Genomic DNA, 22,195 nt, shown 5'->3' on the forward strand with positions numbered 1-22,195 from the left:
TCTCTCGCCGGCTGTGGGAGGGTTCGCAGCCCACAGAGGGGCTGTGATCTAAAGCAGTTCTGTTTGGCTCATCACACCCAGGGAACTGTGTCAAACTAACACCATCTTACAGGCAATAAGCAGCATTTTGTTCAAAAACTGTTTCGTCTTCGTTAACAGGCTTCCGTTCAAAATACTTATGAAGTTTGTCTGCTTTCATCCATTGCTGTTTTTTTTGTTTGTTTTTTACAGTAATAAATGTGTCAAACCTTTGCCACTTTTCAAGCCACAAGAGCCTTAAAAAGTGCTGTAAAAAATGTAGTTTAGATGCACAAAACATGTCAAATACACGATCACGGTTGGGCGAGTAAGACATATTTTATCTGCCCAACGGTTGGGCCAACAGCCTTTGCCTAAATGAAATAAATTGAATGTAAACATGAAACCTGATTTTTTTTTTTCACCTTTTAAACAACTGTAGCTTCAAATAATTCTTCTAAAATGTCAGCATTGTTTCAGTAGAAACCAGCACATGGGACTACAGCTGGATGGACAGAACTGAGCTGGTCTCAAAGACATGTTGCACCAACCAATCTGCTCAGTCCTGTCTCGCTGTAAAAATGTCCACAGTCCTCATCTGGTGCTATTGCTGTTCTGGCAGAAACTGTGGACAGTTTTGGTTTTCCCAGTTGGGCTGTTACTGTGAGTTAGCCAATCCTTAGGCCTGTTCCTGCTCCTCTTATCTGAACGGAGGGCTATCGTCTCGGTGGCGAGGGTAATGCCAGCCTTGGGCACACTTACAATTCCAGGCTGATAAAGCTCAGGCTTGAGATGTTAGTGTGATAGAACTCATGGTCACTCACCTGGATCCAGAGCAGTTTCCTCAATGCATCATCTCCCATCACCAGCTGGGCTCGGATTCAGAACCAGGCCACTGACAGCAGGCCGATGATACTCAGCAGGATGTCAGGCCAAACCTGAGACTTGATTGACTGGAGCCCGCCAGGGTCAAAGATGGTTGGTTTTATCACTGTTGTTGACTACAAATGGCCATCTCCAACGTGACTAAATCCCCACTTTGTGACGTCACATGAAAATGGACAGGTTTTCTCACGTTACACCACACCCCTTCCTGAAGGGAGGGGTCCATCATTTTCAGACCATGTGTGAGTCCAACAAAGATGTGGATTTGTGTCGTACATCATAAATGTCTAAAGCCAGCCGTCCTTAAAGCCACTTTGTTCAGTTTATGGGCGTTTATTAGCATAAATGGTACATAATGTTTATAACATCTGTGCATTGGTGTTTAATTACCTGAAACAACTAATTGATGAGTTTTCATGAACTAAGTGAATGAAAGTTTCATATTTATGTGGGAGTGGGCCCCCTCATGGAGGCTGCCATGTTGATACAGGATCCCTAAAGGGACATACTTATTCCACCTTTGGTGGCACAGTTGGAAGACTAAAGAAAAAGAAGTACAAAAAGAAGCATCAGCAGTGAAGGGATGCAAAATCATGATTGGTGATGGCACAATGCAATCTGCATCCTCACCACCAGGTGACAGTAAATCCTACATACTGTAGCTTTAAACTTGAATTTGCCCATTTAAATGTCTCTAGAAGTAAAACTTTAAAAAAGTCTCAGTCTTTGACTTCACTGGCAGAGGAATCAATACACAAGATGACAACTCAAAATGCTTTATTTTAATACAAGTATTTAAATCAGTTTCACGTTAGTCTTCTTTAATAATCAGTATATCCCGTAGGTCATCTCCTTTCCATCTCTGTATCTGTCCAGGTAACGGAGCGGCTGTCCATGAGGGTATTTCACCTGTGGCGGGTGATACACTGGAGGACGAATAAACTCGAACACTGGCTCTCTCATGTCTGTGGGGACAAAGACAAGAGTGCAAGTTTTTCTTAAAGACCTGAAAGTTCAGCTATAATTTTCCAGAAGGTACATCTGAAATGCAAGCCTAGATCTGAAGATTTAGTGAAAGAAAATCCTCCTGTGTACCACTTCATCATGAAACTGTATAACTGGGGATATAAAATGCAAAACATGCACTGTGCACAGTCTCTCCAATCACAGCCACAGAAGCCTGTAACTTCTTCTGGGTTGTCTGGGTGTCTTGGTGGCTTTCCTCACTCTTCTCCTTCTTGCACAGTCACTCAGTTTTTCAGAACTGTCTCCTCCACACAGATTTACCACAGTGTGTCATACTGTTTGTATTTCTTCATAATGGATGTAAATAAAGTTCAAGACATATTCAGTGACTTGGAAATGTTCATGTATCCATCCACTGACTCATCTGAAGAAAACTGGCAATAAAACGAATTATTTACAGGTATTATACCAAAGCGTTCCATTACGTATGCAACCCATGATGTTGGCTTTTATATTTTTAATTTATATGAAGTTGTAGAGATTTGCTCTGAGGTTGAGTTTAAGGAAGATAATTTTAGAAAATCTTACATTGAGAAGCTTGATTTACTTTTTGTATCTGAAATGGCAAAAATAAATTAAAATGTGTGAAATACCAAGAGGTATTTGGAGGGTACTGTATATTCAGAAACCAAAAACTCACCCACAGTCATCTGCACAATTATAAACTTTTTTTTTCTTATCCTGTTCCCATTTTTAAATACGGCTATATCGGCGGGTATGTGTCGTTATTCTAAAGACTGTGCTGCCATTTTCGTTTATTTGTTGGTTCTCCAGCTACAGATGTGTTCAGTGATTATTTCTGCCTCAGAATGCATTCTACAGCCTGTTCTCCTGTTCTGTGGTACACAGTCAGCTTACTGAGTGTGCTGTGAAAGGTGTCGGTAACCGAGGCGTCCCACTGGCACTGGAAGAAAGCCAGTCCTGTCGGGGTCATGTAGTCCTGGTGCTTCCTGTAGAAATCCACCGTCTTAAACGTGCGATGCTCGAGGGAATGACTACAAAGGAAAAAGAAAACAATCACATTAGCACAGTGGTTCCCAAAGTGGGGGTCACAGCACGTCAAATGAATGAGGCACTTTTTCAATTTCCTCTGGCTGCACTGCTTTTTATGATAACATGAGCAAACTGGAACAGTTACAATATTTATTTAAAATATTATATATACACAATTTATATATTTAATTACTAAGATGCTTATAATTATATAGTTTTGTGTGCATTTTGGTGGTTTCCAAACAGTTTCTGGGATGGAAATCATCAGCTGTATCTGGCAACACTAATGAGGCATCGACAAGTTTGTGGGATTTTTTTTTTTTTTTTTTTTTTTAAGATACATGATTTAATAATTCTGCTATTAGAATGATTTTCTTTGCTTTGTTTTGTTACATAAATTTAATAAACAATTTGTACTGTTCTGTAGAAATTACTATGTAGAAAATAAATTCCAGATTTTTTTTTGGGGGGGGGGGGACTGCACAAAAAATAAAAAGTTTGGGAACCACTGCAATACATCGTGTGTGACGTATAGTGGACAGGAAATCTTAAAATATCTATCTAAAATATTATCTTTAAAACAACGACCATAATAATACTAATGATAACTACAACAACAACAACGACCATAATAATAATAATAATAATGATAATAATAATGACGGCCACAATACAACAACAACAATTATAATAATAATAATGATAATAATAATAATAATGCCGACCACAATACAACAACAACGACCACAATAATAATGATAATAATAATAATGACGACCACAATGCAACTACAACATCAACCATAATAATAATAATGATAATAATAATAATAATGACAGCCACAATACAACAACATCAACCATAATAATAATAATGATAATAATAATAATAATGACGGCCACAATACAACAACAACGATTATAATAATAATGATAATAATAATAATGACGGCCACAATACAACTACAACAACAACATCAACCATAATAATAATAATGATAATAATAATAATAATAATAATGACAGCCACAATACAACTACAACAACAATATCAACCATAATAATAATGATAATAATAATAATAATGACAGCCACAATACAACAACAACAATTATAATAATAATAATGATAATAATAATAATAATGCCGACCACAATACAACAACAATTATAATAATAATAATGATAATAATAATAATAATGCCGACCACAATACAACAACGACCACAATAATAATCAATCAATCAATTCAATCAATTTTATTTATATAGCGCCAAATCACAACAAACAGTTGCCCCAAGGCGCTTTATATTGTAAGGCAAGGCCATACAATAATTACGTAAAAACCCCAACAGTCAAAACGACCCCCTGTGAGCAAGCACTTGGCGACAGTGGGAAGGAAAAACTCCCTTTTAACAGGAAGAAACCTCCAGCAGAACCAGGCTCAGGGAGGAGCAGTCTTCTGCTGGGACTGGTTGGGGCTGAGGGAGAGAACCAGGAAAAAGACATGCTGTGGAGGGGAGCAGAGATCAATCACTAATGATTAAATGCAGAGTGGTGCATACAGAGCAAAAAGAGAAAGAAACACTCAGTGCATCATGGGAACCCCCCAGTAGTCTAAGTCTATAGCAGCATAACTAAGGGATGGTTCAGGGTCACCTGATCCAGCCCTAACTATAAGCTTTAGCAAAAAGGAAAGTTTTAAGCCTAATCTTAAAAGTAGAGAGGGTGTCTGTCTCCCTGATCTGAATTGGGAGCTGGTTCCACAGGAGAGGAGCCTGAAAGCTGAAGGCTCTGCCTCCCATTCTACTCTTACAAACCCTAGGAACTACAAGTAAGCCTGCAGTCTGAGAGCGAAGCGCTCTATTGGGGTGATATGGTACTACGAGGTCCCTAAGATAAGATGGGACCTGATTATTCAAAACCTTATAAGTAAGAAGAAGAATTTTAAATTCTATTCTAGAATTAACAGGAAGCCAATGAAGAGAGGCCAATATGGGTGAGATATGCTCTCTCCTTCTAGTCCCTGTCAGTACTCTAGCTGCAGCATTTTGAATTAACTGAAGGCTTTTCAGGGAACTTTTAGGACAACCTGATAATAATGAATTACAATAGTCCAGCCTAGAGGAAATAAATGCATGAATTAGTTTTTCAGCATCACTCTTGAGACAAGACCTTTCTAATTTTAGAGATATTGCGTAAATGCAAAAAAGCAGTCCTACATATTTGTTTAATATGCGCTTTGAATGACATATCCTGATCAAAATGACTCCAAGATTTCTCACAGTATTACTAGAGGTCAGGGTAATGCCATCCAGAGTAAGGATCTGGTTAGACACCATGTTTCTAAGATTTGTGGGGCCAAGTACAATAACTTCAGTTTTATCTGAGTTTAAAAGCAGGAAATTAGAGGTCATCCATGTCTTTATGTCTGTAAGACAATCCTGCAGTTTAGCTAATTGGTGTGTGTCCTCTGGCTTCATGGATAGATAAAGCTGGGTATCATCTGAGTAACAATGAAAATTTAAGCAATGCCATCTAATAATACTGCCTAAGGGAAGCATGTATAAAGTGAATAAAATTGGTCCTAGCACAGAACCTTGTGGAACTCCATAATTAACCTTAGTCTGTGAAGAAGATTCCCCATTTACATGAACAAATTGTAATCTATTAGATAAATACGATTCAAACCACCGCAGCGCAGTGCCTTTAATACCTATGGCATGCTCTAATCTCTGTAATAAAATTTTATGGTCAACAGTATCAAAAGCAGCACTGAGGTGTAACAGAACAAGCACAGCGATGAGTCCACTGTCTGAGGCCATAAGAAGATCATTTGTAACCTTCACTAATGCTGTTTCTGTACTATGACGAATTCTAAAACCTGACTGAAACTCTTCAAATAGACCATTCCTCTGCAGATGATCAGTTAGCTGTTTTACAACTACCCTTTCAAGAATTTTTGAGAGAAAAGGAAGGTTGGAGATTGGCCTATAATTAGCTAAGATAGCTGGGTCAAGTGATGGCTTTTTAAGTAATGGTTTAATTACTGCCACCTTAAAAGCCTGTGGTACATAGCCAACTAATAAAGATAGATTGATCATATTTAAGATCGAAGCATTAAATAATGGTAGGGCTTCTTTGAGCAGCCTGGTAGGAATGGGGTCTAATAGACATGTTGATGGTTTGGATGAAGTAACTAATGAAAATAACTCAGAACAATCTGAGAGAAAGAGTCTAACCAAATACCGGCATCACTGAAAGCAGCCAAAGATAACGATACGTCTTTGGGATGGTTATGAGTAATTTTTTCTCTAATAGTTAAAATTTTATTAGCAAAGAAAGTCATGAAGTCATTACTAGTTAAAGTTAAAGGAATACTCGGCTCAATAGAGCTCTGACTCTTTGTCAGCCTGGCTACAGTGCTGAAAAGAAACCTGGGGTTGTTCTTATTTTCTTCAATTAGTGATGAGTAGTAAGATGTCCTAGCTTTACAGAGGGCTTTTTTATAGAGCAACAGACTCTTTTTCCAAGTTAAGTGAAGATCTTCTAAATTAGTGAGATGCCATTTCCTCTCCAACTTATGGGTTATCTGCTTTAAGCTGCGAGTTTGTGAGTTATACCACGGAATCAGGCACTTCTGATTTAAAGCTCTCTTTTTCAGAGGAGCTACAGCATCCAAAGTTGTCTTCAATGAGGATGTAAAACTATTGACGAGATACTCTATCTCACTTACAGAGTTTAGGTAGCTACTCTGCACTGTGTTGGTATATGGCATTAGAGAACATAAAGAAGGAATCATATCCTTAAACCTAGATACAGCGCTTTCTGAAAGACTTCTAGTGTAATGAAACTTATTCCCCACTGCTGGGTAGTCCATCAGAGTAAATGTAAATGTTATTAAGAAATGATCAGACAGAAGGGAGTTTTCAGGGAATACTGTTAAGTCTTCAATTTCCATACCATAAGTCAGAACAAGATCTAAGATATGATTAAAGTGGTGGGTAGACTCATTTACATTTTGAGCAAAGCCAATTGAGTTTAATAATAGATTAAATGTAGTGTTGAGGCTGTCATTCTCAGCATCTGTGTGGATGTTAAAATCGCCCACTATAATTATCTTATCTGAGCTAAGCACTAAGTCAGACAAAAGGTCTGAAAATTCACAGAGAAACTCACAGTAACGACCAGGTGGACGATAGATAATAACAAATAAAACTGGTTTTTGGGACTTCCAATTTGGATGGACAAGACTAAGAGTCAAGCTTTCAAATGAATTAAAGCTCTGTCTGGGTTTTTGATTAATTAATAAGCTGGAATGGAAGATTGCTGCTAATCCTCCCCCTCGGCCCGTGCTACGAGCATTCTGGCAGTTAGTGTGACTCGGGGGAGTTGACTCATTTAAACTAACATATTCATCCTGCTGTAACCAGGTTTCTGTAAGGCAGAATAAATCATTATGTTGATCAATTATTATATCATTTACTAACAGGGACTTAGAAGAGAGAGACCTAATGTTTAATAGACCACATTTAACTGTTTTAGTCTGTGGTGCAGTTGAAGGTGCTATATAATTTTTTCTTTTTGAATTTTTATGCTTAAATAGATTTTTGCTGGTTATTGGTGGTCTGGGAGCAGGCACCGTCTCTACGGGGATGGGGTAATGAGGGGATGGCAGGGGGAGAGAAGCTGCAGAGAGTTGTGTAAGACTACAACTCTGCTTCCTGGTCCCAACCCTGGATAGTCACGGTTTGGAGGATTTAAGAAAACTGGCCAGATTTCTAGAAATGAGAGCTGCTCCATCCAAAGTGGGATGGATGCCGTCTCTCCTAACAAGACCAGGTTTTCCCCAGAAGCTTTGCCAATTATCTATGAAGCCCACCTCATTTTTTGGACACCACTCAGACAGCCAGCAATTCAAGGAGAACATGCGGCTAAACATGTCACTCCCGGTCTGATTGGGGAGGGGCCCAGAGAAAACTACAGAGTCCAACATTGTTTTTGCAAAGTTACACACCGATTCAATGTTAATTTTAGTGACCTCTGATTGGTGTAACCGGGTGTCATTACTGCCGACGTGAATTACAATCTTACCAAATTTACGCTTAGCCTTAGCCAGCAGTTTCAAATTTCCTTCATTGTCGCCTGCTCTGGCCCCCTGAATACAATTGACTATGGTTGCTGGTGTCACTAACTTCACATTTCTCTAAACAGAGTCGCCAATAACCAGAGTTTGATCCCCGGCGGGTGTGTCGTCGAGTGGGGAAAAACGGTTAGAAATGTGAACGGGTTGGCGGCGTACACGGGGCTTCTGTTTAGAACTACGCTTCCTCCTCACAGTCACCCAGTCGGCCTGCTTTCCCGGCTGCTCGGGATCTGCCAGAGGGGAACTAACGGCGGCTAAGCTACCTTGGTCCGCACCGACTACAGGGGCCTGGCTAGCTGTAGAATTTTCCACGGTGCGGAGCCGAGTCTCCAATTCGCCCAGCCTGGCCTCCAAAGCTACGAATAAGCTACACTTATTACAAGTACCATTACTGCTAAAGGAGGCCGAGGAATAACTAAACATTTCACACCCAGAGCAGAAAAGTGCGGGAGAGACAGGAGAAGCCGCCATGCTAAACCGGCTAAGAGCTAGTAGCTGCGCTAAGCTAGCGAATTCCTAAAAACACACAAAGTGAATAATGTGTAAATAATTTAGAGGTGATTCAGCAGAGGGAGTGCTTTAGTTAAGGCACGTGAAGATTACACTGTGAAACAAATCGTTATCTAGGTAACTAGATCAATCTAACTGCGCAGATTAAACAGCTAACAGATACAGCAAAACACCGCTGTGCTCCGGAACAGGAAGTGATACAATACCGCAGTGAGAGCCAACCACCAGTAGAGGCAAGCAATAATGATAATAATAATGACGACCACAATACAACTACAACAACAACATCAACCATAATAATAATAATGATAATAATAATAATAATGACAGCCACAATACAACGATTATAATAATAATAATAATAATAATGATAATAATAATAATGCCGACCACAATACAACGATTATAATAATAATAATGATAATAATAATAATAATAATGCCGACCACAATACAACGATTATAATAATAATGATGATAATAATAATAATAATGCAGACCACAATACGATTATAATAATAATGATAATAATAATAATAATAATGCCGACCACAATACAACAACAACGATTATAATAATAATAATAATGATAATAATAATACCGACCACAATACAACAACAACGATTATAATAATAATAATGATAATAATAATACAACTACAACATCAACCATAATAATAATAATGATAATAATAATGCCGACCACAATACAACAACAACGACCACAATACTAATAATGATAATAATAATGATGACCACAATACAACTACAACAACAACCATAATAATAATGACAACCACAACTACAACAATGACCATAATACAACAACAACGATTATAATAATTATAATAATAATAATAATGACCAGAATATTAAAGCTATCAGGTTATATACAATTCATTGGACTAAATCAGAGGCCATGGCAATCTCAAAAGCTTGCACTTCAAATATGGTTCACTCATTCATCTTCAACTGCTTTTCCGGGTTCGGGTCGTGGGGGCAACAGCTCCAGCAGGGGACCCCAGACTTCCCTTTCCTGGGCCACATTAACCACTTGACTGGGGGATCCTGTGGCCTTCCCAGGCCAGTGTGGAGATATAATCTCCACACCTAGTCTGGGGTCTCCTCCCAGATGGATGTGCCTGGAACACCTCCCTGGGAGGTGCCCAGGGGCCATCCTTACCAGATGCCCGAACCACCTCAGCTGGGTCCTGTCAACACGAACGAGCAGTGACTCTACTCCGAGCCTCCCACGGATGATCGAACTTCTCACCCTATCTCTAAGAGAGACACTAACCACCCTCTTGAGGAAGCCCATTTCAGCTGCTTGTACCCACAATCTAGTTCTTTTGGTCATGACCCAACCCTCATGACCATAGGTGAGAGTAGGAATGTAGACTGACCAGTAGATTGAGAGCTTCACCCTTTGGCTCAGCTCCCTTTTCGTCACAACAGTACGGTAGAGCGAATGCAACACCGTCCCTGCTGTGCCAATTCTCCGGCCAATCTCACACTCCATCGTCCCCTCACTTGTGAACAAGACTCCGAGGTACTTGAACTCCTTCACTTGGGGCAAGGCCGTATTCCCTACCTGTAGTAGGCAATCCATCGGTTTCCTGCTGAGAACCATGGGCTCAGATTTAGAAGTGCCTTCATTCTTAAACTCAATACTGGCTTATCAGTAGCCGACAGATGTGGCTGTGACTGAGTCAATACTAAAAGGTAGCAGTAACAGCCACTAAATTTTTATTGGTTTAGCTTTATAAAAGTTAACTTTTCAGTTAGCTGTGCCTACCACTGGTAATAATAATATATAATATATATAGTAATAATAATAAATAAAATAATGAGCATAATACAACAGCAATAACAACAAGTCATGGTTCTTAACTTTCTGAACCCTGGTGGGTGTAAAAGACTACTTAAAAAAAAAAAAAAAAAAAAAAAAAGGAAAAACATTCATGTAGATCCCTTTGTTGTCCAGTTTTCATAAAATTAATTATCACAGAAATTCAACTTCTGTTCTTTTCTTCTTCATAGTGTTGTGGCTGAGTGACACTAATTCTAACTGTGAACTTGTCGTTCCTGTGGAGGTGCAGCACTTGCAGGTGGAATGAAAAATTAGTCCAAACTGAATAAAAATGACAGGATTTAATAAATAAATAAGCACTTGTAAATTGCAATTTCATTTGATTTTGTTAATTAAAATATTTAAAAAAAATTGTGACAGGAGGAAAAAAAGTGTTTGGGACTCAGTTAAATTATTCAGGATGCAGCCGGGAATCCAAAAATGCGTGCTTTGTAGTAAAAACCATTAGGGGGCGTGGCCAACATTAAGACATCAAGGCCCACCTCTTACACGGGTTTAGTAAAAACACCTTAATTTGAGAGCACATGACAGCGTCACTCACCATGGCGACGGCCTCACATCCTGATGGAAGTTGATTGGTCCGTCCTGCTTGAACAGAAGGTAAATGTAGCGATGGAAACCCGTTCCTCTGGGAGGGAAGGGAGGCAGGTAGTGGCACAGCTCCTCGCCGTCGTGCACCGCGCCGCCGGGTATGTTCCCCCTGCAGAGATGCCAACGTATCACCAAACTAATACAGAAAAGGATTTTCTTCAGCAGCACTACAGATTTATTCTGTCACATTCAAATGAAGGACTCATCATCGTTTATCATCACTATGATCAAAATTTATGATTTTGAACCACATGGATTAAAATACAGCAGCAAGACTTTTCCAGAGTCTAATACTTACTAATATTTACTGAACTCAACATAAACTCTTATTTTTTAGCAAACACTTTGCAGGAGTAACAACAGTCAATTAAAGTTTGGTCAAGTTCTCTTTTAAAGCTGCAGTGTGTAAAATTTCGGGGAGCCTCTTAAAAGAAATGCAATATAACATTCATAACCATCCGTTCAGTATTGTGTGTTCTGGCCTCCTCAGTTAATCAACGTGTTTTCATGAACTTAGAAAGAAGCCCCCATATGTACATGGGGGCGGGTCCCCTCATGGAAGCCACCATGTTGATACAGTAACCAAAAAGGCACAAACATACACCGTCTTTCACACTTTGCAGTGCAGCCAGAAGATTCAGGTGGGGATGAAGTGAAACAATGTAACTGACTGCAATCTTCAACTTCACCATGAGATGGCACTAAATCCTACAGACTGTAGCTTTACGTGAATGTTTAACCTGAGGCACTCACACAAGCCAGTGGACATACTCCGCCTCGTTATCCAGAAGGTGCTCGTCTGAAAGACACGACATACGACTTTACTATGTGAAAATACAGTTAAAACTAGAATTATCTGATGATAACAGCTGGAATTCGTTTAAATCTAAATGGTGTCAACGATGATCTCCAAAGATAAAGTCCAGAGGAGCCTGACCGACCTGGACAGGTGAGCAGAAGAGTCCACAGGGAGCCGACCTCAGCCTCAAAGCTGACGTGTGGAGCAGTCGCCGCCTAAAAACAAAAACCAACGGAGAAACTCTGACTGCAGTGTTTTCACAGCTGTGGTTATTAATGTGTCCACTGGGTGGCAGTGTAGGCATCTCCTTTCTAAAAACCCAGGAAGAAACTACAAAGGTCATATTCGATTTCTGCTAACTGCAACTTTTTGCCCATTAAAAACAAAATAACTAAAAGTCAGTCACAGTCACATGACACTGTAATTAGGACTGGACTGTGCAAAGACCTCTGGGAAATGAATGTAACTCCAAGTTTGAGTGGATCCCTGCTTCCACTTTCATTCATTAATTCCCTGTTTTCTCCATTTTTGTGAATGGCAAGTGTCATGTGACGTGTGATGCCCTCAGGTCATTTTAGGCTATTAGAAATATTAATAATCCATATATAATTATTAACAGAAACAGACAGAACTGATCAAAGGCGTCAGGTCGTGTTCACCTGCAGGCCTCACGGCACGCCATCGTTAATGTTTTCAACATTAAAGGCATCGTGGCAGGACCTCAAACATAAGCATAAAAACTTTGTTAAACTCCAACATAAATCATCAGTTTCTCAATGAGCAGAACCATCAACGTACTTCAGTTGGCATCAGTTGATTCCCATAATGCACTTGAACGCTGCTGTCCTGACTGTAGTTGACCCGGAGTAAAACCCAAGGAACAAAATGGGCCTGAGGGAAGAGATCTCTGAAGACGCCGTAGTGTTCTGCGAGCCTCCGTACATGAAACGGGCCGCTGGTCTTCTCCCAGCAGTCCTGCACCCGGTCCAGAGGGATCCTGACTGGAGGGACGGACAGACACATGACACCTTCAGGGTTAACGTGGTGACAAAACGAATTCGCTTCTTTAAGATAAAGATGACAGGTTCTAAATTCTTCACGACATGATCGGTTTCAGGGGCCTTACACGTGCGCAGACGACACTCTCGCTCATGTTCCACATTCTTCTTCTCCTTCATCACCTGCTTCCTCTCTTTCTGCGCTTTGGACCGAGAAGCTGGAAAAGGAGGCAGCCCGATGTCCACGGGCTCCACGCCTGCAAACAAACAAACAAGCAGAATTCATTCTCACTGAAATTAACACTTTCACATCAGCAACCACTAAGAGAGGGCAATAGTCACACCAACACTGAGCAAAATATTCCACTTGGTGCGACAAAAACCTTTTGGTGTCTCACTATTTAAAATGCTGTTGAATCTCCAAGCAAGACTTTTCAATCATCGCATACACAAGAGTAAATATTTACAGCTTCAAGATTTATCACGCAGGCGAATTAAGAGCGCTGAATGTAGGCGGTGCGTCGTTGTGTCACCTGGTGCTAAAATTGACCCAAAGTTATTCCACTGGTCAGCAAATTTTTTATTTTTTTCTTGCATGGACTTTGAGAACTGATTCAGGATCATTTTGTGGTGCCGAGTCTGAATCAGAGCTCATATTTTCTCTATTACATCACGTTTACTTTTGCAATCTGCATGTTCGGTATTGATGGATTACGCACAAATTGCTCATTCACTCACAAGTTTGATACCACTAACCGCACAAAAAACAGTTTCAAAAGCATCGTTTTTAAAACCAGGTTCACAAAATGTGAACAAAGAGCTGTAATATCATTGATGGCACAGAAGAGGTGTGCGAGACGGCAGCTTGATACGAGAAATAAGTTTTCACATCTGAAAAATGTGATGTGATTGGCAAAAACTAACACCAGATTGGGATTCAGTGCCCCCAAATTACCCAAAATCCACTGAAAAACCCCATGCAAGAAAAATTGTGTTGACTAGTGTTAGTGGAGCATTTTGAAGCCACCTAGAGAATCACACAGTTAACGAGTTGGCGTGAAATAAATACAGCGTGAAAAGTGATGCATAATTGTGTCATTCCAACTGAAAAGTGTTCAGGTGCTCGATTCAGTCACTTTCACTTTTGACAACCTTCACGTGAGCAACGTTACATCTATAAACGTGAGATGAAGACGTACAAACACTGAAGGTTCGTTCATCAAAATGTTAAGTAACGGTTGTGTAACGGTTGTATTTACGAGCAGCTGACAGAAAATCAGCCACGAGGGCCCAAAACATGGATGGGGACATCTCACCGATTTCAATGAAATTTGGTGTATGAACAGTATTTGGCTAGTGTATAACTGTCACACAATATTTCAACATATCCGTCAGAGGTTGCCATCATAGCCAGTATTGTATTTTTAGGCTACAATGTGCCATTTTACAGATGTGAAACAATGGCGAAATAGCCATTTTTCAGAGCAGAATAAATGTGACAAAATTCAATGTCAGACAAACTTTTACCACATAAATATCAAGCAGCACATCTCTCCTTTTCAGAAAAGCTCATTTTTTGTCAAAGAAGTCAATAATTTGGAAATTAGAATTTATTTATGAGGACATGAATTTGCTATGCAAAAAACTAAATAAATAAATAAATAAAACACGCTGTGCAATAATGTAAAGTGTCACTATGTGGACCATACCTGTGGCCTATCATTTGGCAAATACAAAGACAAACATTTAATCTTACCATATATGCAACAAAAAGTCCAACCGTGTGTGTGTGTCGCCTGGTGTTGGTGACGTGTGTGTGTCAGTATGTCACAGTGCTTCGTGTGTGTGTGTCGCCTGGTGTTGGTGACGTGTGTGTGTCAGTATGTCACAGTGCTTCGTGTGTGTGTGTCGCCTGGTGTTGGTGACGTGTGTGTGTCAGTATGTCACAGTGCTTCGTGTGTGTGTGTCGCCTGGTGTTGGTGACGTGTGTGTGTCAGTATGTCACAGTGCTTCGTGTGTGTGTGTCGCCTGGTGTTGGTGACGTGTGTGTGTCAGTATGTCACAGTGCTTCGTGTGTGTGTGTCGCCTGGTGTTGGTGACGTGTGTGTGTCAGTATGTCACAGTGCTTCGTGTGTGTGTGTCGCCTGGTGTTGGTGACGTGTGTGTGTGTCAGTATGTCACAGTGCTTCGTGTGTGTGTGTCGCCTGGTGTTGGTGACGTGTGTGTGTCAGTATGTCACAGTGCTTCGTGTGTGTGTGTCGCCTGGTGTTGGTGACGTGTGTGTGTCAGTATGTCACAGTGCTTCGTGTGTGTGTGTCGCCTGGTGTTGGTGACGTGTGTGTGTCAGTATGTCACAGTGCTTCGTGTGTGTTCTGTGTTATCCCTCATTTTAAGGGGGGGAGGGGCTGTACTCACATCAATTAATCAAGCAAGCAAACAACTAATTAATTAATCAGTCTTTATCTGAGCATAAAGGACATTATGACATTAATGTCTGTGAATATTAATTCAATTAACCTGTCAAGGCTTTTTGTGTTGCTGCATATTTCTTCTTGTGGAACTTTAGATAGAACAGTTTTTCATGGGGAAGACTGGGGCCCAACCAGTTTCCTTCTGTTTTCTTTTCATCAAAGTTTGGCCGTATTCATGTGACATTCACTCCTATTGGTGCTTAATATAAAAGGCGACAACTTTTACAAATTAGCAAAAGGGTCACTGTTGGCATGTGATTACGTAATTATTGTATGGCCTTGCCTTACAATATAAAGCGCCTTGGGGCAACTGTTTGTTGTGATTTGGCGCTATATAAATCAAATTGATTGATTGATATTATGACAGTGTGTGTGTGTGTGTGATCCACTGATTTATTTTCACTGCTCCAATCAAGTTCACCATTTTCAGTTTTCCGTTTCTTCAAAATATGGCTACGTGGCCTACAGGGGTCACTCTTGAAATGTGGTATGATGACAGGGGCTGAGGATGATCCAAATATTCTCAGAAGTCTGATCAATTTCACCATTTTTACTGATTCCACTATTTTGTCAATTTCTTCAAAATATGGCTCTATTTGTCTGACATGTTGGCACTTAATAACATATGCAACAACTTTTGATTATATTAACATGGTCTTCAGGAGTTATTCTTAAAATGTGGTATGATGACAGGGGTTTAAGATGATCTACACATTTTCAAAGGTCAGATTAATTTCACCATTTTCAGGTAATTTTCCAGATTTTTCAAAATATGGTTATATTTGTCACACATGTATTGGCACATGTTAACATATGCGACAACTTCTGAATATATTAACATGGTCTACAGGAGTCATTCTTAAAATGTGGTATGATGACAGGGGCTGAGGACGATCCGCACATTCTCAGGGGTCACAATTTCACCATTTTCAGCGATTGTGGTCATTTTCCTGTTTTTTTGAATACATGACTCTATTTGTCTGACACGTATTGGCACATAATAACATATGCAACAACTTGAATATATCAACATGGTCCTCAATAGGTACTTTCGATGTGATAAAATAACAGCGTGCATGGATAATCCACACATATGCAAAGGTCCCATCAATTTTACACTTCAATGCGTTCACGCAATTTCCCATCACTTGAAAATAAAGTCACATTCATGTGAAACATATAGGCACTTAATATTAAAGGCAACAGCTTTAAATGATATTTGCATGGTCTACACAGGTCACACTTTAAATGACGTGATGATAAGGTCTACAGATGATCTGCAAATATGCAGGGATCCGGTAAATTTTTACCATTTTCACCGTTTTCTCCCAAATCTCAGTTACTTAAAAAAGGGTCATATCTAAAACATGATACCACTTTATATAGAAGGCAACAATTTCTCAATTATACACCGATGGTCTATGGGAGGGTATTTTAAAATTTCATATGATGAGAAGGGGATTGTTATAATCTGAAGACAGACAGGTGTCAACTAAACTTTGCTGTTTTTGCTATATTTGAAAATTGGAAAAATGTGTACTTTTCACAGATTCACCCAGCATCCGAAATGATTTGATTTTATTTGATAAATGTCAAGCTGAGATGTCCCTCTTCAAAATAGAAATAGCTAAAATAGCCAGTCATGGTCCACATAGTGACAATAGGCAGAGCAATATTACGAATATTTTGTTTTTCCACATTTCTGAAATAGGGGGTAACTTCAGCGTAAAAGATACACACCGTTGCCTAACAGCTCAAAGGTACAAATATGTGACACATATTTATGAAATTTATAGAATATGTTTGTTCTATTGTCATGTAATGTTTATTTGTATGTACAAACGATCTCTCTGTATGCTGTGTCTAAAAACGCAACCACTGCAGTAGCCACAACAGCTGATTTTGGTCCTTTCCCAACATAGTGCTGTAGGATATGCCATTTTTCCTCAAAATAAGATGGTGTGAAAAGTCTCATTAAGATCTGCTGACCCCGACCTTCCACCCCATGGCTGATTTTCTCAGCTGCTCTTAAAATGCAACAAGAAGAAATCTTTAAAGAGCATATATCTTCATGCCATCATATTATTTACTGTCAATCTGTTCAGGGCGTGGTCCACCAGGTGTCACCAAACTACTACAATAATGGGTCAAATCAACGAAGGATCTGCTGACATTTCTCGGGAGTTTGTAAATCTGTGTGGGATGATTGTGATTCATGAGTAACAGCCAGAACGCTCATATTTTTGTTGGTGTCCTCTTCATTTGTGAGATACGTGCCAACAACAACGCAACTCTAAATGTCTTATCTCAGAAGATACAGCAGCTAGAGAGATGGGTTTTGTTCAAGCTCTACAGCTCTCACATTTTTATAACATCAAACAGAAGAAAGTTACAACAAATTAACATCTTCAAATGTGAACCCCTCAAAAATGTATCCTTCATATTTCTTCAAATACAAGACCAAGTTATCTTACGGTCTCAACGACATTCCCTGAAAATCTTGTGATGGGCACTGTAACATGCTCAGAGTTATTGGCAAATATATGGAGTAACATGTCTTAACTAGTTTTGCTAGCACTTGTTCATTGGCTACTTTCATTTTTAACTTTGAGTCAAAAGCTGTTGATCTCTAGAGATTATACTTTCACTTTCCATCTGAAATTCCTCTTGGGAATTCCCACAGAGTTTCCCCTCAGTATAATATATTCTGTTCTAGGCGTGACTCATCAATTCCAAACATCCCACAAAGATTAACACAATTCTGACCGTTGACTGCAGATTTTTGTTGATTTGACACGGAATGACCTAAATGCACTTTCGGTCAACTCTGACACCCCCTAGTGGCTACTCCTGTATCAAGGTCACAGGTGGAATTTTCTTTTTTTTTTTTTTTTTCTTTTTACAAATGTTCTTGTGTTCATTTGGTGGTAGGTACTTTCTGTGACATAGTCTGAAGGAAATCTGAGCTGGTCGCTGTCATAACCTGGAACAAATAGATTGTCTCGAGAGCTCCACTGAATTGTGTGAGAATTTGAGTTTTTTTCTTAAAAAGGTTGCTGGTATCAGGGCCCTCATTAGTTCTCCTGCTTATGACCCTTCTATCTCTGTGACATGCTCAGCTGTTTTTGACCAGTTTGAGTCTGTCAGTTTGCTGTCTTTGAGAGATATTATTGGTCATATGAAGCCTGCTGGTTCTCCAAATGACCCTTTGCCACCTCATCTTCTTAAAGAGGCTTTTTCCATGTTGGCACCATATGTATTGAATATTATTAATGGGAGTTTGGTTAATGGTATAGTGCCTACCAGTTTCAAGAATGCAGCGGTGACCCCACTTATTAAGAAATCTGGCTTGGATTCTTCTGAATTGTCCAATTATAGGCCAATTTCCAAACTTCCTTTTCTCTCTAAAATTTTGGAGAAAATTGTATACTGCCAGTTGAGTTCTTTTCTTAATAATCATGACACCCTGGAGTTGTTTCAGTCTGGTTTTAAATCCCGTCACAGTACTGAGTCGGCACTGCTGCGGGTTTTTAATGACATTTGTGTAGCTACTGATTCTGGTCACTGTGTTGTTTTGGTCCTGTTGAATCTAACAGCAGCCTTCGATACAGTGGACCATCAGATCCTCTTGTCTTGTCTGGAAAACTGTGTGGGCATTAAGGGTGTTGTTTTAGATTGGTTTAGATCCTACCTTTCAGAGAGAAGTTTTTGTGTCCGTATTGGAGCTGCTGAATCTTGTGCAGCGCCCCTTGCATGTGGGGTGCCTCAAGGCTCCATACTTGGTCCGCTTCTTTTTTCTTTGTATTTACTCCCAATGGGATCAATTTTTAGGAGACATGATATCTCTTTTCATTTTTATGCTGATGACTGTCAAATTTATCTGCCACTGAAGCAGCAAAATGCATACTCTGCGAACCATCTCTTAGAGTGCATTGGTGAGATTAAGGCATGGTTGTCCATAAATTTTCTACACATGAATGATAAAAAGACTGAGGTGTTGCTGTTTGGACCTAGTGACACTTCCAAAATCAATGTGGATCTGGGTCCCATGAGTCAGTATCTGACACAGACAACAATAAACCTGGGTGTAAAGTTGGACAGTGATCTTAAATTCGATGCTCAGATTAGGTCAGTGGTCAAGTCTAGTTTCTGTCAACTTAGACAACTGGCCACGGTGAAACGTTTTCTTTCACGACATCATTTTGAGATTTTAATCCATGCTTTTATCACTAATCGCCTGGACTATTGCAATGCACTTTATATTGGGCTGAATCAGACGCTGCTTACTCGCCTACAGATGGTGCAGAATGCTGCTGCTCGACTTTTGGCTGGTGTTAGAAGGTGCGAGCACATTACACCGGTTTTGGCCTCACTTCATTGGCTCCCAGTTTGTTTTAGAATTGATTTTAAAATTCTTTTATTTGTTTTTAAATGTCTTCATGGCCTTGCCCCGCTGTATCTGTCTGACCTGCTCCATTTATATGCCCCTTCACGCTCACTCAGGTCAGCTGATTTGTCACTGTTGGTTATCCCAAGGTCAAAGAGGAAGCGTAGAGGTGACCGAGCTTTTTCAGTCGTTGCCCCGAGACTGTGGAATGATCTTCCTTTGCACATTAGGCAGGCTGATTCTCTCTCTGCTTTTAAATCGTCTCTTAAAGCACATTTTTTCTCTTTGGCTTTTAACGCAGCTTGACACTGTTTTTTTTTTGTGTGTGTGTGTGTGTGTGTGTGTGTGTTTGCTTTTAACTGTAACTTTTTATTTATTAAATTATTTTAACTTGCCTGTTGTGTACAGCGCTTTGGTTATTGGTGCATTTTAAAGTGCTTTATAAATAAATTGAGATTGAGATAACCTGTCTGAACGTACAAATGAACTGGCTGCTAACGACTAACCGTGCTCCGGATCCAATTTGTCCACGTAGCTCCTGTAGGTCTTCCACCACGCTGGTTTGTTCTTTGCCCCTTCAGCTTGTCTGATGTAGCGACCATACGTGCGATACTTCTCTAAGGATTCCAGGTTTGCAAGGTCGATATCTTCATTTGGCATCGGACCCAGCGGAGGAACCCGGCGGCACAGCAACGCTGAGAAGATCCAACAGAATAACATAATTTCTCTATCTGGTCCCATAGGGATTATTTCCATGATCAATTTTCTTTTACTGCACTGATTTTGCTTACATATGTGACTATATGCTGACATAACTTTCAATCTTCAGATGAGAGCCTGACTGATATGGACTTTTGCGGGGCCAATACCAAAATTAGGAAGAAAAAAAAAATTCTGACATCCGCCGATAAATACTCATATGTAAACAAATATCTATTTCGGCTCTTCCCCGATGGCAGCATAGCAACCACTTGTCCTGTTGCTCTAAAACTCTCTCTCTGATTGAAAATGAACAGCAGCTGGTTGCTTTGCCTCAGTCTCTTTTAGCTAATGTGACCAAGGGGTGATAGGGGTCCCAGCAGCATTGTAAACAATGGCATCAGCGCGCCATCTGATGGACAAACTATGCCATAACACAATTTCCAACAAAGTGGTTTTCTGCATTGTTAAAATAAACAATTCACATCAGCAGAAATAACACTGATACCGATATGTTTGTGAACAGCTATGAAGTGATATTACAGGTCAACCGATGTCAGTCTGACTATTTTAGATGACTTCTTTTGCATGACCAATGCTCTAAAACACAAAAATTCACTTTTTTTAAATTCACAACTTGTAGACAAACCAAAGAAAAGACTAAATAAGCCACATTTGAAGAGCCAAAAACCAGACATTTTAGAATTTTCATTTGAAAAATTAGGCGTTTTTCTTGGTAAATTGTCCAAATAGTTATAATCAAACATCCTCCAAGCAAACAAAAAATTACAAGAATTAAGTTTTAAGTTTTATTTCCACTGTCCGTTTCCTACGACAAGCTAAACTTTCTGCACAAAATCCCGTTGAAAAAATGTGCCAATTTTAAGCGATCAAGAGGTGGAGGGCAGAGTTCACAATTTCACCTACATTAAGTTTGTTTACCTGATAATTCCTCCAGATAACACCCTTAACTATGATTTATCCCATAATTTGATAGTGTTGCACTTCAAACCAAACATTAAAGGCTTCAGCATAAAAACCTGCCGATAACAACAACCGTCTTAAACAGTCACGTTTTTCTATGGAGTTTGGTACAGTGCCCCCGTCAGGAGAAGGACAACGCGTGCTAAAATGCGTTTATCACACAACTGCGCAGGAAGACGCCGTCTTTAATCAGAAAACGCCGCATACTTTAGCGCCACCATTACGATACCTGTAGTGACAACCGTCCGAGCGTTAGTGAGGAAATCTGTCCCCGTTCGCAAAGCAGCAAAGACCGAGCGCAGCGCCATCTTGGACCGAGAATTGAGACACGTACGGTGGCCTTGAGGTCCAAATCAATGCTGCGTTCAGGACTTGTGTTCAAGTGAGAAATTACGAGATCTAACTCGGACAAAAGTATTCGTACATATGGTTGGGTTGGATTTCTCCCCCCACTTCCAAGGTGCTCCTGTCGTAACAACTATAATCATGACATCCTCCGTCATAACTATTAAGACAGAAACATTGAAAATGCTGTTTACTTTGAAGTAATCATTTACTTTTGCATGTGATTATATTTTTGCATTAAGCTTTTGCAAAGCTGTCTACATTAATTGATATTGTCACTGAGATCAGATGAAAAATAGAAATGCACCTAGAGACATTATTTCATCTTGCTGAACTGTGGTAAGCAGCTGTAGTAACTTATGTTTGTGCTCCGTGTAAAGGCTGCAACAAAGCCAAATATGTTAATGTGTCCATAGTGACTAAAGTTTGTTGGAGTGGCCTGATGGCTGCTCACCTCGTTGGGCCTCATCCGCTGA

General features: G+C 39.8%; 1 protein-coding gene across 1 annotated transcript; it reads right to left on the reverse strand.

Moving 5' to 3' along the window:
* Positions 1–1,663: 1,663 nt before the first annotated feature.
* mrpl38 (mitochondrial ribosomal protein L38) lies at positions 1,664–21,701 on the reverse strand. The gene is made up of 9 exons (XM_034194506.1): positions 21,604–21,701; positions 20,198–20,386; positions 12,962–13,090; positions 12,634–12,836; positions 11,978–12,050; positions 11,790–11,835; positions 10,987–11,145; positions 2,788–2,924; positions 1,664–1,868 (listed from the first exon to the last, which is right to left on the reverse strand). Exons 1-9 carry the CDS (start codon positions 21,680–21,682, stop codon positions 1,732–1,734), a joined length of 1,152 nt encoding a protein of 383 aa, XP_034050397.1. The 5' UTR covers positions 21,683–21,701; the 3' UTR covers positions 1,664–1,731.
* Positions 21,702–22,195: the final 494 nt, after the last annotated feature.

This window comes from Thalassophryne amazonica, chromosome 18 (genome assembly GCF_902500255.1).
Source record: "Thalassophryne amazonica chromosome 18, fThaAma1.1, whole genome shotgun sequence".
NCBI classification, from domain to species: Eukaryota; Metazoa; Chordata; class Actinopteri; order Batrachoidiformes; family Batrachoididae; genus Thalassophryne; species Thalassophryne amazonica.